Source organism: Triticum dicoccoides, chromosome 4A, assembly GCF_002162155.2.
Source record: "Triticum dicoccoides isolate Atlit2015 ecotype Zavitan chromosome 4A, WEW_v2.0, whole genome shotgun sequence".
In the NCBI taxonomy this organism is placed as follows: domain Eukaryota; kingdom Viridiplantae; phylum Streptophyta; class Magnoliopsida; order Poales; family Poaceae; genus Triticum; species Triticum dicoccoides.
Window position 1 is genome coordinate 467,797,353 of NC_041386.1, and position 16,452 is coordinate 467,813,804.

Consider the following 16,452-nt stretch of genomic DNA (forward strand, 5'->3'; position numbering starts at 1 on the left):
GAGACGTATCAGCATCCCCAAGCTTAATTCCTGCTCGTCCTCGAGTAGGTAAACGATAAAAACAGAATTTTTGATGTGGAATGCTTTCTAGAATATTCTTCAATTTATTTTCTCTATTGTGGCATGAATGTTCAGATCCGAAAGATTCAAGATAAAAGTTTATTGTTGACATAAAATAGTAATACTCCAAGTATGCTAATTAAGCAGTTATGTCTTATCAAAATACCATAGCCAAATAAAACTTATCCCTACAAAGTCATATAGTTTGGCCATGCTTCATTTTCGTCACACAAAATCCTCTCATCATGCACAACCTCGATGACAAGACAAGCAATTGTTTCATACTTAGCCTTTTCAAACTCTTTCAACTTTTACGCAATATATGAGTGCGAGCCATGGACATAGCACTATGGGTGGAATAGAATATGATGATTGAGGTTGTGTGAGAAGACAAAAGGGTGAAAGTCTCACATTGATGCGGATAATCAATGGGCTATGGAGATGCCCACCGATTGATGTCAATGCAAGGAGTATGGATTGCCATGCAACGGATGCACTAGACCTATAAATATATGAAAGCTCATCAAAGAAACTAAGTGGGTGTGCAACCAACTCGCTTGCTCACGAAGACCTTGGGCATCTGAGGAAGCCCATCATTGGAATATACAGGCCAAGTTCTATAATGAAAAATTCCCACTAGTATATGAAAGTGACAAAATAAGAGACTCTCTATCATGAAGATCAAGGTGCTACTTTGAAGCACAAGTGTGGAAAAAGGATAGTAACATTGTCCCTTCTCTCTTTTTCTCTCATTTATTTATTATTTTTTCTTTTTTTATTTGGGCCTTTTTTTTCTTTTGGCCTCTTTTCTTTCTTTTTTTCTTTTTTTTCCCGTCCGGAATCTCATCCCGACTTGTGGGGGAATCATAGTCTTCATCATCCTTTCCTCACATGGGACAATTCTCTAATGATGATCATCACACTTTTATTTTCTTACAACTCAAGAATTACAACTCGATACTTAGAACAAAATATGACTCTATGTGAATGCCTTCGGCGGTGTACCGGGATTGCGATGAATCAAGAGTGACATGTATGAAAAAAATTATGAACGGTGGCTTTGCCACAAATACGATGTCAACTACATGATCATGCAAAGCAATATGACAATGATGACGCGTGTCATAATAAATGGAACGGTGGAAAGTTTCATGGAAATATATCTTGGAATGGCTATGGAAATGCCATAATAGGTAGGTATGGTGGCTATTTTGAGGAAGATATAAGGAGGCTTATGTGTGATAGAGCGTATCATATCACGGGGTTTGGATGCACCGGCGAAGTTTGCACCAACTCTCAAGGTGAGAAAGGGCAATGCACGGTACCGAAGAGGCTAGCAATGGTGTAAGGGTGAGAGTGCGTATAATACATGGACTCAAGATTAGTCATAGAGAACTCACATACTTATTGCAAAAATCTACAAGTCATCAAAACCAAGCACTACACACATGCTCCTAGGGGGATAGATTGGTAGGAAAAGACCATCGCTCGTCCCCGACCGCCACTCATAAGGAAAGCAATCAAAGAACACCCCATGCTTCAAATTTGTCACATAACATTCACCATACGTGCATGCTATGGGACTTGCCAACTTCAACACAAGTATTCATCAATTTCACAATTACTCAACTAGCACACTTCTAATATTAACACCTTTATATCTCAAAACAATCTATCAAGCATCCAACTTCTCTTAGCATTTAAAATTTATAACCAAAGTGAATTACCATGCTGTTCTAAAGGACTCTCAAAATGATATAAGTGAAGCATGAGAGATCAATTATTTCTATAAAGTAGAACCACCACCGTGCTCTAAAAGATATAAGCGAAGCACTAGAGCAAAAAACTATATAGCTCAAAAGATATAAGTGAAGCACATAGAGTATTCTAATAAATTCCAATTCATGTGTGTCTCTCCAAAAAGGTGTGCACAGCAAGGATGATTGTGGTAAACTAGAAAGCAAAGACTCAAATAATACAAGACGCTCCAAGCAAAACACATATCATGTGGCGAATAAAAACATAGCTCCAAGTAAAGTTACCGATAGACGAAGACGAAAGAGGGGATGCCTTCCAGGGCATCCCCAAGCTTAGGCTTTTTGGTGTCCTTGGATTTTACCTTGGGGTTCCTTGTACATCCCCAAGCTTAGGCTCTTTCCACTCCTTGTTCCATAATCCATCAAATCCTTACCCAAAACTTGAAAACTTCACAACACAAAACTTAAAAGAAAATCTACGTGAGCTCCGTTAGTAAAAGAAAACAAACCACCACTTCAAGGTACTGTAATGAACTCATTATTGATTTATATTGGTGTTAAACCTACTGTATTCCAACTTTTCTATGGTTCATAAACTCTATTACTAGCCATAGATTCATCAAAATAAGCAAACAACACACGAAAAACAGAATCTGTCAAAAACAGAACAGTCTATAGTAATCTATAGGTTTCGAATACTTCTGGAACCCCAAAAATTCTAAAATAAATTTCTGGACGTGAGAAAATTATCTATTAATCATCTGCAAAAAATTAACTAAATATCACTCTTCAATAAAAAATGGCAGCAATTCCCGTGAGCGCTAAAGTTTCTGCTTTTTACAGCAAGATCAACAAGACTTTCCCCAAGTCTTCCCAACGGTTCTACTTGGCACAAACACTAATTAAACACAAAAAACACAACCAAAACAGAGACTAGATAATTTTTTTATTACTAAACAGGAGCAAAAAGTAAGGAATAAAAATAAAATTGGGTTGCCTCCCAACAAGCGCTATCGTTTAACGCCCCTAGCTAGGCATAAGATTTCAACGATGCTCACATGAAAGACAAGAATTGAAGCACAAAGAGAGCATCATAAAACACGTGACAAAGACATCTAAGTCTAACATACTGCCTATGTATAGGCATTTTATAGGCAAACAAATTATCAAGGCAAGCAAAAACTAACATATGCAAGGAAGCGGAAAGAAACAATAGCAATCTCAACATAACGAGAGGTAATTTAGTAACATGAAAATTTCTACAGTCATACTTTCCTCTCTCATAATAATTACATGTGGGATCATAATCAAATTAAACAATATAGCTATCATAAAAAAAATTCTCAACACGATCCACATGCATGCAAAGTTGACACTCTTCCAAAATAGTGGGATCAACATTAACTAAAGTCATGACCTCTCCAAACCCACCTTTATCCAAAGTTTCATAAGATTGAACATTCTCCAAATATGTGGGATCTAAAGTTGACACTCTTCCAAATCCACTTTCAATAATATTGCAAACACTATTATCAATCTCATATTCATCATGGGGCTTAAATAAATTTGCAAGATCATAAGAAGAATCACCCCAATCATGATCATTGCAACAAATAGTAGTCATAGCAAAACTAGCATCCCCAAGCTTGAGGTTTTGCATATCATTAACACAATTGACATTAAGGGAATTTATAATAACATCATTGCAATCATGATTTTCATCGAAGGAACTATCAAGTATGGGTGCAATAGCAACGATCTCATGTTTAACATAAGGAACTATAACAAATTCATCTTCATAAATATTGGCATCATGGACACAAGAATAGCAAGCATCATGTTCATCAAGGGATATTTCAATCAAATCATCGGAATCATAATTATCTATAGATTCATGCATATCATTATTTTTGTCCAAAGCAACGGTCGTTCTTTCAATAAATTCTTTGACATAGACATTATGAGCATAGTTTTCATAGCAATATTTAAGTATGTCAAAATTTTCAGATTCGTAGAGAGTAATATCATAATTTTCAATCAAAGAAGCAACTTCTTAAGCACCCTTAAAAGCAACAAATTCTTCAATTTGTTCGATATCGTAGTAACTATAAACACCTTTTGCATAAGAAGATAAGATTTCATTATCATTAAACTCACATAGGTAGGGGAGGTGCTTTTTAGGATTCTTAGAGCAACAAGTAAGATCACAAATTTCACAAAGATTCCAAGCATAACATAGCAATCTGTTTATTTGATCCCATAAGAGTCTACCTTTTTCAGACAAACGGTGACGCACAAAATGAGCATGCTCATCTAAAGATTTCCCGTCAACTAGGCTAGTTGAGGACTCAGCACGAGTGCATAAGGATCGAAGATGATCCAAGTAGAACACTTTAAGTGGATCCATATCAATAGATTTTTAGCAAGCAACGATGCAAGCAAATAGAAGGCACATGGAAACACAAACAAAGATACATACAGAAAGAAGGTGAACTGAAAAGAGGGCGAATAAAATGGCAAGGGTGAAGTGGGGGAGAGGAAAACGAGAGGCAAATGGCGAATAATGTAATGCGAAGGATAAGAGTTGTGATGGGTACTTGATATGTCTTGACTTGGCATAGATCTCCCCGACAACGGCGCCAGAAATCCTTCTTGCTACCTCTTAAGCACTGCGTTGGTTTTCCCTTGAAGAGGAAAGGGTGGTGCAGTAAAGCCGCGTAAGTAGTTCCCTCAGTTTTTGAGAACCAAGGTATCAATCCAGTAGGAGACCACGCGCGATTCGCCTCGTACCTACACAAACAAATAAGAACCTCGCAACCAACGCGATAAAGGGGTTGTCAATCCCTTCACGGCCACTTGCAAGAGTGAGATCTGATAAAGATGATAATAATAAGATAAATATTTTTGGTATTTTTATGATATAGATTGAAAGTAAAAGATTGAAAAATAAAGTAGATTGGAAACTTGTATGATGGAGAATAGACACGGGGGCCATAGGTTTCACTAGTGGCTTCTCTCAAGACAGCATAAGTATTACGGTGGGTGAACGAATTACCGTCGAGCAATTGATAGAAAAGCGAATAATTATGAGAATATCTAGGCATGATCATGTATATAGGCATCACGTCCGTGACAAGTAGACTGAAATGATTATGCATCTACTACTATTACTCCACACATCGACCTCTATCCATCATGCATCTAGAGTATTAAGTTAATAAGAACAGAGTAACGCCTTAAGCAAGATGACATGATGTAGAGGGATAAACTCATGCAATATGATATAAACCCCATCTTTTTATCCTCGATGGCAACAATACAATACGTATCGTTTCCCTTTCTGTCACTAGGATCGAGCATCGCAAGATTGAACCCAAAGCTAAGCACTTCTCCCATTGCAAGAAAGATCAATCTAGTAGGCCAAACCAAACTGATAATTCAAAGAGACTTGCAAAGATAAACCAATCATACATAAAAGAATTCAGAGGAGATTCAAATATTGTTCATAGATAAACTTGATCATAAACCCACAATTCATCGGATCTCGACAAACACACCGCAAAAGAAGATTACATCAAATAGATCTCCAAGAGAATCGAGGAGAACTTTGTATTGAGATCCAAAGAGAGATAAGAACCCATCTAGCTACTAGCTATGGACCCAAAGGTCTGAATTAAACTACTCACACATCACCGGAGAGGCCATGGAGTTGATGTAGAGGCCCTCCGTGATCAATGCCCCCTCCGACGGAGCTTCGGAAAAGGCCCCAAGAAGGGATCTCTTGGGTACAGAAGGTTGTGGCAGTGGAAATAGGGTTTCGTGGTGCTCCTGGATGTTTGCGGGGTATGTGAACATATATAGGAGGAAGAATTAGGTCGGTGGAGCTATGAGGGGCCCACGAGGGGGAGGGCGCGCCCAGGGGGGTAGGTGCGCCCCCTGCCTCGTGGCCGCCTCGTTGGTTGCTTGACGTCCACTCCAAGTCCTCTGGATCACATTTGTTCCAAAAATCACGTTGCCGAAGGTTTCATTATGTTTGGACTCCGTTTGATATTCCTTTTCTACGAAACACTGAAATAGGCAAAAAAAAATAGCAATTTGGCCTGGGCCTCTGGTTAATAGGTTAGTCCCAAAAATAATATAAAAGTGTAAAATAAAGCCCATTAACATCCAAAATAGATAATATAATAGCATGGAACAATAAAAAGTTATAGGTACATTGGAGACGCATCAGTTCACCATTGAAAACTACTCCATCTCACGTGATGATCGGACATGGTTTAGTTGATATGGATCACGTGATCATTTAGATGACTCAAGGGATGTCTATCTAAGTGTGAGTTCTTAAGTAATATGATTAATTGAACTTAATTTATCATGAACTTAGTCCTGATAGTTTTTGCATATCTATGTTGTAGATTAATGGCCCATGCTACCGTTCCCTTGAATTTTACTGCGTTCCTAGAGAAAGCTAAGTTGAAAGATGATGGTAGCAACTACACAGACTGGGTCCGTAACTTGAGTATTATCCTCATTACTGCACAGAAGAATTATGTCCTTGATGCACCGCTAGGTGACAAGCCCCCTCCTGCTAATGTAGACGCTTTGAATTTCTGGCAGACGCGGTCTGATGACTACTCTATAGTTCAGTGTGCCATGCTCTACAGCTTAGAATCGGGACTTCAAAGACGTTTTGATCGTCATGGACCATATGAGACGTTCCAAGAATTGAAGTTAATATTCAAGCAAATGCGCGAGGTGAGAGATATGAAGTCTCCAATAAGTTCTATAGCTGCAAGATGGAGGAGAATAGTTTTGTGAGTGAACACATACTCAGAATGTGTGGGTATCATAACCACTTGACTCAGCTGGGAGTTAATCCTCCAGATGATAGTGTAATTGATAAAATTCTTCAACCACTGCCACCAAGCTACAAAGGCTTCGTGATGAACTATAATATGCAAGGGGTGGATAAGACAATTCCCGAGCTCTTCGCTATGCTCAAAGCTGCGGAGGTAGAAATCAAGAAAGAGCATCAAGTGTTGATGGTTAACAAGACCACTAGTTTCAAGAAAAAGGGCAAGGGAAAGAAGGGGAACTTTAAGAAGAATGGCAAGCAAGTTGTCACTCCTGGGAAGAAGCCCTCTGGACCCAAGCCTGAAACTAAGTGCTTCTATTGCAAAGGGATTGGTCACTCAAAGCGGAACTGCCCCAAGTATTTGGCGTATAAGAAGGATGGCAAAGTGAACAAAGGTATATTTGATATACATGTTATTGATGTGTACCTTACTAATGCTCGTAGAAGTGCCTGGGTATTTGATAATGGTTATGTTGCTCATATTTGCAACTCGAAACAGGGGCTATGAATTAAACGAAGATTGGCTAAGGACGAGGTGACGATGCGCGTCGGGAATGGTTCCAAGGTCGATGTGATCGCCGTAGGCACACCACCTCTACATCTACCTTTGGGATTAGTTTTAGACCTGAATAATTGTTATTTGGTGCCAGCGTTGAGCATGAACATTATATCCGGATCTTGTTTGATGCGAGACAGTTATTCATTTAAATCAGAGAATAATGGTTATTCTATTTACATGAGTAATATCTTTTATGGTCATGCACCCTTGAAGAGTGGTCAATTTTTGTTGAATCTCGATCGTGGTGATACACATATTCATAATATTGATGCTAAAAGATGCAAAGTTGATAATGATAGTGCAACATATTTGTGACACTGCCATTTATATCATATTGGTGTAAAGCGCATGAAGAAACTCCATGCGGATGGACTTTTGGAATCACTTGATTATGAATCATTTGATGCTTGCGAACCATGCCTCATGGGCAAGGATGACTAAAACTCCGTTCTCCAAAACAATGGAGCGAGCCACTAACTTATTGGAAATAATACATACCGATGTATGCAGTCCGATGAGTGTTGAGGCTCGCGGCGGGTATCGTTATTTTCCGACCTTCACAGATGATTTGAGCAGATATGGGTATATCTACTTAATGAAACACAAGTTTGAAACATTTGAAAAGTTCAAAGAGTTTCAGAGTGAAGTGGAGAATCATCGTAACAAGAAAATAAAGTTTCTACGGTCTGATCACAGAGGCGAATATTTGAGTTACGAGTTTGGCCTTCACTTAAAACAACATGGACTACTTTCACAACTCACGCCACCCGGAACACCACAGCATAATGGTGTGTCCGAACGTCGTAACCGTACTTTATTTGATATGGTGTGATCTATGATGTCTCTTACCGATTTACCACTATCATTTTGGGGTTATGCATTAGAGACATCTGCATTCACTTTAAATAGGGCACCATCTAAATCCGTTGAGACGACACCATATAAACTGTGGTTTGGCAAGAAACCTAAGCTGTCGTTTCTTAAAGTTTGGGGTTGCGATGCTTATGTGAAAAAGCTTCAGCCTGATAAACTCGAACCCAAATCGGAGAAGTGCGTCTTCATAGGATACCCAAAAGAAACTGTTGGGTACACCTTCTATCACAGATCTGAAGGCAAGATCTTTGTTGCTAAGAATGGACCCTTTCTAGAGAAGGAGTTTCTCTCGAAAGAAGTGAGTGGGCGGAAAGTAGAACTTGATGAGGTAATTGTACCTTCTCTAGAATTGGAAAGTAGCTCATCACATAAATCAGTTCCAGTGATGCCTACACCAACTAGAGAGGAAGTTAATGATAATGATCATGAAACTTCAGATCAAGTTACTACTGAACCTCATAAACCAGAGCATGTTCCGCACCTGAGTGGTATGGTAATCCTGTTCTGGAAGTCATGTTACTAGACCATGACAAACCTACGAACTATGTGGAAGCGATGATGAGCCTAGATTCCGATAAATGGCTAGAGGCCATGAAATCTGATATAGGATCCATGTATGAGAACAAATTGTGGACTTTGGTTGACTTGCCCGATGATCAGCAAGCCATAGAGAATAAATGGATCTTCAAGAAGAAGACTGACGCTAATGGTGATGTTACTCTCTACAAAGCTCGACTTGTTGCAGAAGGTTTTCGACAAGTTCAAGGAGTTGACTACGATGAGACTTTCTCACCCGTAGTGATGCTTAAGTCTGTCTAAATCATGTTAGCAATTGCCGCATTTTATGATTATGAAATCTGGCAAATGGACGTCCAAACTGCATTCCTTAATGGATTTCTCAAAGAAGAATTGTATATGATGCAGCCAGAAGGTTTTGTCGATCCTAAAGGTGCTAACAAAGTGTGCAAGCTCCAGCGATCCATTTATGGACTGATGCAAGCATCTCGGAGTTGGAATATACGCTTTGATAGTGTGATCAAAGCATATGGTTTTATACGGTCTTTCAGAGAAGCCTGTATTTACAAGAAAGTGAGTGGGAGCTCGGTAGCATTTCTAATATTATATGTGGATGACATATTGTTGATTGGAAATGATATAGAATTTTTGGATAACATAAAAGGATACTCGAATAAGATTTTTTCAATGAAAGACCTCGGTGAAGCTGCTTCTATACTGGGCATCAAGATCTATAGAGATAGATCAAGACGCTTAACTGGACTTTCACAAAGCACATACCTTGATAAAGTTTTGAAGAATTTCAAAATGGATCAGTCAAAGAAAGGGTTCTTGCCTATGTTACAAGGTGTGAAGTAGAGCCAGACTCAATGCCCGACCACTGTAGAAGATAGAGAGAAAATGGAAGTCATTCCCTATGCCTCGGCCATAGGATCTATCATGTATGCTATGCTGTGTACTAGACCTGATGTGTGCCTTGCTATAAGTCTAGCAGGGAGGTACCAAAGTAATCCAAGAGCGGATCACCGGAGAGCGGTCAAGAACATCCTGAAGTACCTGAAAAGGACTAAGGATATGTTTCTCGTCTATGGAGGTGACAAAGAGCTCGTCGTAAATGGTTACGTCGATGCTAGTTTTGACACTGATCCGGATGACTCTAAGTCACAAACCGTATACGTATTTATATTGAATGGTGGAGCTGTCAGTTGGTGTACTTCCAAGCAAAGCAGCGAATGAAGGAGTCTGGATGAAGGAGTTCATATCCGATCTAGGTGTAATATCTAGTGCATCGGGTCCAATGAAAATCTTTTAGACAATACTGGAGCAATTGCCTTGGCGAAGGAATCCAGATTTCACAAAAGAACCAAACACATCAAGAGACACTTCAACTCCATTCGTGATCAAGTCATGGAGGGAGACATAGAGATTTGCAAAACACATACAGATCTGAATGTGGCAGACCCGTTGACTAAGCCAGCAAAACATGATCAACACCAAGACTCCATGGGTGTTAGAATCATTACAATGTAATCTAGATTATTGACTCTAGTGCAAGTGGGAGACTGAAGGAAATATGCCCTGGAGGCAATAATAAAGTTGTTATTTATATTTCCTTATATCATGATAAATGTTTATTATTCATGCTAGTAACCGGAAACTTGATACATGTGTGGATACATAGACAAAACACAGTGTCCCTAGTAAGCCACTACTAGACTAGCTCGTTAATCAAAGATGGTTAAGTTTCCTAACCATGATGCAGACAGCTACGGCAGGTATTTCCCTTAGTTATGAAACCAATGTATCAATCCAGTAGGAGAACCAAGCAACACTATGTAAACAGTACCTGCACACAAGGAACAAATACTTGCAACCCGACGCTTATGAGGGGTTGTCAATCCCTCTACGGGTAACGGCGTCAGAAATTGTCAAGTTGACGGGATAAAATTTGTGGTAGATTGGATAAATAGATCTCGATAAAAGGCGAAATAAAAGATGCAAATAAAAAGTGCAACAAAGTATTTTGGGTTTCTTGGAATAATAGATCTAAAAACAAAAGCAAATAAAAATAGACCTGAAAGCAAATATGATAAAGAGTAGACCCCGTGGCTGTAGATTTCACTAGTGGCTTCTCTCAAGAAATAGCACACGATGGGTAAACAAATTACTGTTGACCAATTGATAGAAAATCGAATAGTTATGAAGATATCCAAGGTAATGATCAATATATATGCATCACGTCCAAGATTAGTATACCGACTCCTGCCTGCATCTACTACTATTACTCCACACATCGACCACTATCCAGCATGCATCTAGTGTATTAAGTTCATGGAGAAACGGAGTAATGGAATAAGAATGATGACATGATGTAGATAAGATCTATTCATGTAGGAATAAAACCCATATTGTTATCCTTAATATCAATGATACATGTGTGTCTTGCTGCCCCTTCTGTCACTGGGAAAGAGTACCACACGATCAAACCCATCACAAAGCACATCTTCCCATGGCAAGAAAAATTGATCTAGTTGACCTAACTAAACCAAAGATTCAAAGAAGAAATACGAGACTATAAATAATCATGCATATAAGAGATCAAAGAAGACTCAAATAATATTCATGGATATAGATCTGATCATAAACTCAAAGTTCATCGGATCCCTACAAACACACCGCAAAAGAGTTACATCAAATAGATCTCCAAGAGACCATTGTATTGAGAATCAAGAGAGAGAGAGAGAGGAAGCCATCTAGCTACTGACTACGAACCTGTAGGTCTATGATAAACTACTCACGCATCATCGGAGAGGCACCAATGAGGATGATGAACCCCTCTGTGATGATGTCTAGATTGGATCTCGTGGTTCTGGAACTTGCGGCAGTTGGAATTGTGTTTCGTCTTCTCCCCTAGGATTTCTGGAATATTTGGGTATTTATAGGGCGAAGAGGCGATGCGGGAGGCCACCGAGGTGGGCACAAAGATTTCTGGAATTGTGTTTCGTCTTCTCCCCTTGAAGCCCCCTCTGGTACTTCTTTGGCCCATCAGGTGTCTTCCGGTCCAGAAAAATTATCCAAAAAGTTTCGTTGCGTTTGGACTCCGTTTGATACTGATATTCTGCGAAGTAAAAATCAAGCAAAAAAACAGCAACTGGCACTGGGCACTATATTAATAGGTTAGTCCCAAAAATGATATAAAATTGCTATAAAATAATTTTAAAACATTCAAGAATGATAATATAACATCATAGAACACGCAAAAATTATATCCAACATATCACACCACGGTTTATCCGAGCTACTCGTCATCTTCGATCGCCTGTCTTGAAACTGGTCCAACGAGAACTTTCCCGACCAGTATCTTCTTGCAGCTGAGCTCTAGTGCCCGACTACATCCCAGATGACATATACCACCCCAGTATTCTGGAAATGTTGAAGTAGTTTGACTGGCCAGCATGCCGAAAAAGTCTCCCGCACAGCTAGCCGCTCGCAGTAGATCTCCATGTTGGATTGTTTTCGAAATGGTGTGCACCACCTTGATCTTGAGTTGTCGATGTAGATGGTCAGTCTCCGAGGAAAAAAGTTGTCCCGACAAGCCGACTTTTGCGAGCCGATTTTTCATGAATATTTTCTGATTGGTGCAATTTATTCTCTGTCGAGATATACAACCAGTATCCATAAATGTGTGTGCCGGCTTAAAATCCGGTATGCACCTGAAGGGTAAAATAAAAACCACTAATCCCGATAGTCCCTGAGACTCAGGTCGATTCACAAAATTGGCGTGAGGATTGAATTCTCACTTGGCAGCATACTTTAGAAAAAGAGGTGTGGAGTAGCCCCCGAGCTTCAAGTTGGACGCGAAGGCTGGTTGAATCCAGTTATTGTCGGCTTGAGCCCCCGAGTACTTGATCCCATGAGGATTGAATCCGGCTATTGTACTTCCCAAAGACTTGACCTGATTGCCTTAAATTTAAGTGGCAAAAGAAGTAAGGCAATCCGGCTATTGGCCGAGCCTGAATTTAAGTGGCAAAAGAAGTACGGCAATGCGGCTATTGGCCGAGTACTTGAGCCGACAAAGGAGCAATAGGAAAAGGCTTCATAACGACTTAAGAAGAACACTTAGACTTTTATGACACAGATTAAAATGAAAGATTTAACAACCCCCAAGTCTGGCTTGACTTGGGTAAATTACTTAGAACGATCAAAATGAACAAGGAGAAAAACATCTTTATTCAACAGATATACAGCATGACCAAACTAAGTAAAAACTGAAATTTGTAATCTTTTAAGCATGAAAGCGACTTAGCCGGTTTTATATTCGTGGTGTTGATGACGCGGTCGAGGCTTGAAGATCTCCTGTATCAAAATCTAATGACCCACCATCCATTTCCTCCTTCAAATAACTACCACTATTCATTTTCCTCCTGGAGACGCGCATGTCTTTCTCCCTCCTCCCACACACCACCAACCAAACCGTCTACTCGCATCCTCGTGCGGCTAGAGGTGCTCCTGCCACACTTAGACTTTAATGTAAAATACTTAGGACATATCTAGATGTGCTTTAGTAAAACCGATTTTTTAGAGTTGTTTTCAGGTACTCCCTTCGTTTCTAAATATAAGTCTTTTTGAAGATTTTTTTAAGGACAACATACTAATTTTAAAGTATAAATTCACTTATTTTGTTAGAATCTCTAACTAAAAGGACTTATATTTAGGAGCGAGAGTTTTTTTTTTTTTTGAGCGGTAGGAACGGTCGAACGGAGGGAGTAGTACATGAGAAATAGCAAGGGAGAAAAGAAAATTGGCTGCTGCAGCCTATTTGGAGAATCCAGTCCATCGGTGAATGGTCACGTCACTTTCAAGGCCCAGTCCGGAAAGCACACGCCAGCCAACTCACCACCCAGAACCAACCAAACTCCGACCACACGGAAAACCCAACTTTTGCTTCCCCTTCCTTCCAATCCACCAGATCGACGATTCGCCATGCTCCCCCGTGCACCACTCCGGCCATGAGCCTCGCGCTCCATGGCGCCGCCCCGTGCTCGCGCCCTCCTCCTGCCGCTAGCGGCGGCCACCGTCCTAGTCGCCTCCACCATCTTCCTCTTCGCCGCCGCCGGCGCCAGCCGCTGGCGCCCCGCCGACACCGGCCTCCCCGTCCCGGCCAGCCCCGCCGACTTCTCGGCCCTCCCTATCGGTGTGAGTGTAACATCCGCCGCCAAGGGTAAAGAGCTCTCCTTTCTTGATGAGAATGGCCGCCCCGACGACCCCAGCTCCGGCTCGGCGGCGGCTGCTGAACCTGGGAGATGCGACCCCCGCGACGCCGCCGTCAGGGTGTTCGTTTACGACATGCCGCCGGAGTTCCACTTCGGGCTACTCGGCTGGGCCCCACCTTCGGGGAACGGCGGCGGCGTCTGGCCTGACGTCAGGGGCGGCACAGTCCCGCGCTACCCCGGTGGGCTTAACCAGCAGCACAGCGTGGAGTACTGGCTCACGCTGGACCTCCTGGCATCCTCGTCAGTTGCACCGTGCGGTCCGGCGGTGAGGGTTGCCGACTCTCGTGATGCGGACGTGATCTTCGTCCCCTTCTTCGCGTCCCTCAGCTACAACCGCCACTCCAAGGCCGTGCCGCCGGAGAAGGTAAGCAGAGACACGTCCCTACAGGAGAAGCTCGTCAGGTATCTGGTGGCGCAGCCGGAGTGGAAGAGGTCCGGCGGTGCCGACCATGTCGTCGTCGCGCACCACCCCAACAGCTTGCTCCACGCCCGATCGGCGCTGTTCCCAGCAGTGTTCGTGCTGTCTGACTTCGGGAGGTACCACCCCAGGGTTGCCAGCTTGGAGAAGGATCTCATTGCGCCATACCGACATATGGCGAAGACATTTTTGAATGACACAGCCGGGTTTGATGATCGGCCGACATTGTTATACTTCCGGGGAGCCATTTACAGGAAGGAGGTAATAATTGTGCCTACTAATCTTGTTCTGCACACTGCAAACTAAATTCTGTATAACCTATGACTATGAGACGCCAATCATGACATACTATAATGGCACTGCTTAATTCTCGCAGAAGCCTGCTGGTATTTGGCAAGTAGGTTTAGGTGATGCAGAGAATTGGTGAGATTTATATTGGGTGACATAATTCAGAATTTGGTAAATTGTCGTAGAATTTGGTAAATTGTCGTAACTGAATCATTAGGCTGAGACTATGATGGGTGGAGCGATCATTAGGCATTTCTTAGGTAAGATCCTAAGATTTCAGAATTCCAGCTTTGATGTGTTTTCAGTTTTAGCTGCACAAGTTACTGCTATAGTGCTACTACAAACTGCCATATTTTGAGTTGTGGCTGATGGTAGCAAATGTTATTAGTATTAAACCGTGTACATTATAAACCAGCTAGTGCTTCTGAATACACGATGAGGCAAATTGGATAGCTTGGCGCCATCTAAAACTTAAAACCATCAAGGTGGTTCCCCTCACCTTGGTTGAGATGAATTAAATATACTCAGAAAATTTTCAGCCTTATGCATGAATCGGAACACAATTTGTGCATCTCCTTGATCGCTGGTAGATAGATGTTGTGCATAAGTTCTTATTTAAAAGATACTCCCTCCGGCCCATGATATAAGATGTTATTACAACCAACCATATATGGTTGTAATAACATCTTATGTTGTGGGATCGCTGGTAGATAGGTGTTGTGCATAAGTTCTTATTTAAAAGATACTCCCTCCGTCCCATGATATAAGATGTTATTACAACCATATATGGTTGTAATAACATCTTATGTTGTGGGATGGAGGGAGTAGTATATATTAATACATGTTGCAGATTTTAACCCCGTTATGTCTGTATGTGAGAAAACTAGTGTTTGGTGCCATGATATATCACATCATATTTTCTTTTCCAGGGAGGAAACATTCGGCAGGAACTGTATAATATGCTCAAAGATGAGAAGGATGTTTTCTTTTCCTTCGGAAGCGTCCAGGATCATGGTGTCAGCAAAGCCAGCCAGGGAATGCACTCATCAAAGTTTTGCCTAAACATTGCCGGGGATACCCCGTCTTCCAATCGTCTCTTTGACGCTATAGTAAGCCACTGTGTCCCTGTTATCATAAGCGACGACATTGAGCTCCCTTACGAGGATATCCTAGACTATTCAAAGTTCTCCATCTTTGTCCGTTCCTCTGATGCTATTAAAAAGGGCTACTTGATGAGACTAATTAAAGGCATAAACAAGCATCGATGGACAAGGATGTGGAAGAGGCTCAAAGAAGTGGATAAACATTTTGAGTACCAGTTCCCATCTCATAAGGATGATGCGGTTCAGATGATCTGGCAAGCATTGGCCAGGAAGGTGCCTTCGATCCGACTGAAGGCACATAGGTTTAGAAGATCTCCAAGATCTGAAAGAGGAAGCAAATAAACAGGAAGGAGGTGTATGTATTGATGATGTGATCCAGATGATAGGGCAAGCAGTGGCTAGGAAAGGTGCCTTCGGTTCGGACGAAGTCACATATGTTTAGAGGATTTTCAAGATCTGAAAGAGGAACCAAATAAACAGGAAAAAGTATGTATGTATCTTGCTTCTAGGCTAATCTAACACAGCATTCACTGACACTGGCACATCAGTTGCATTTTCCCTTTGAGGAACATTGTAAATTAGAAGATTCAGGTTGAATGTTTGGTTATACCTTGGAACAAAAACAGATAGCTCGGACTTTTATCGGTCCAGTTGAATGTATGTTAGGAAGGCAAATGCTTATTGTTGATGTAACATGTACTCCGTCCGACAGATAGCTCAGAATGTATGTTTGCTCAGAGTTTTATCCCA

General features: G+C 41.1%; 1 protein-coding gene across 1 annotated transcript; it reads left to right on the plus strand.

Moving 5' to 3' along the window:
• Positions 1 to 13,517: 13,517 nt before the first annotated feature.
• On the plus strand, positions 13,518 to 16,452 carry LOC119286232 (probable arabinosyltransferase ARAD1). Its single transcript, XM_037565604.1, has 2 exons — positions 13,518 to 14,572; positions 15,529 to 16,452. The coding sequence occupies exons 1-2, from the start codon at positions 13,646 to 13,648 to the stop codon at positions 16,042 to 16,044; spliced, it is 1,443 nt and encodes a 480-aa protein (XP_037421501.1). The 5' UTR covers positions 13,518 to 13,645; the 3' UTR covers positions 16,045 to 16,452.

What these genes read in the sequence shown, in the direction of transcription:
- LOC119286232 (XM_037565604.1), top strand. Translation starts at nt 13,646, where the DNA reads ATGGCGCCGCCCCGTGCTCGCGCCCTCCTCCTGCCGCTAGCGGCGGCC. An exon ending in GAGCCATTTACAGGAAGGAG is followed by an intron (nt 14,573 to 15,528) that starts GTAATAATTGTG and finishes TTTCTTTTCCAG; the next exon opens with GGAGGAAACATTCGGCAGGA.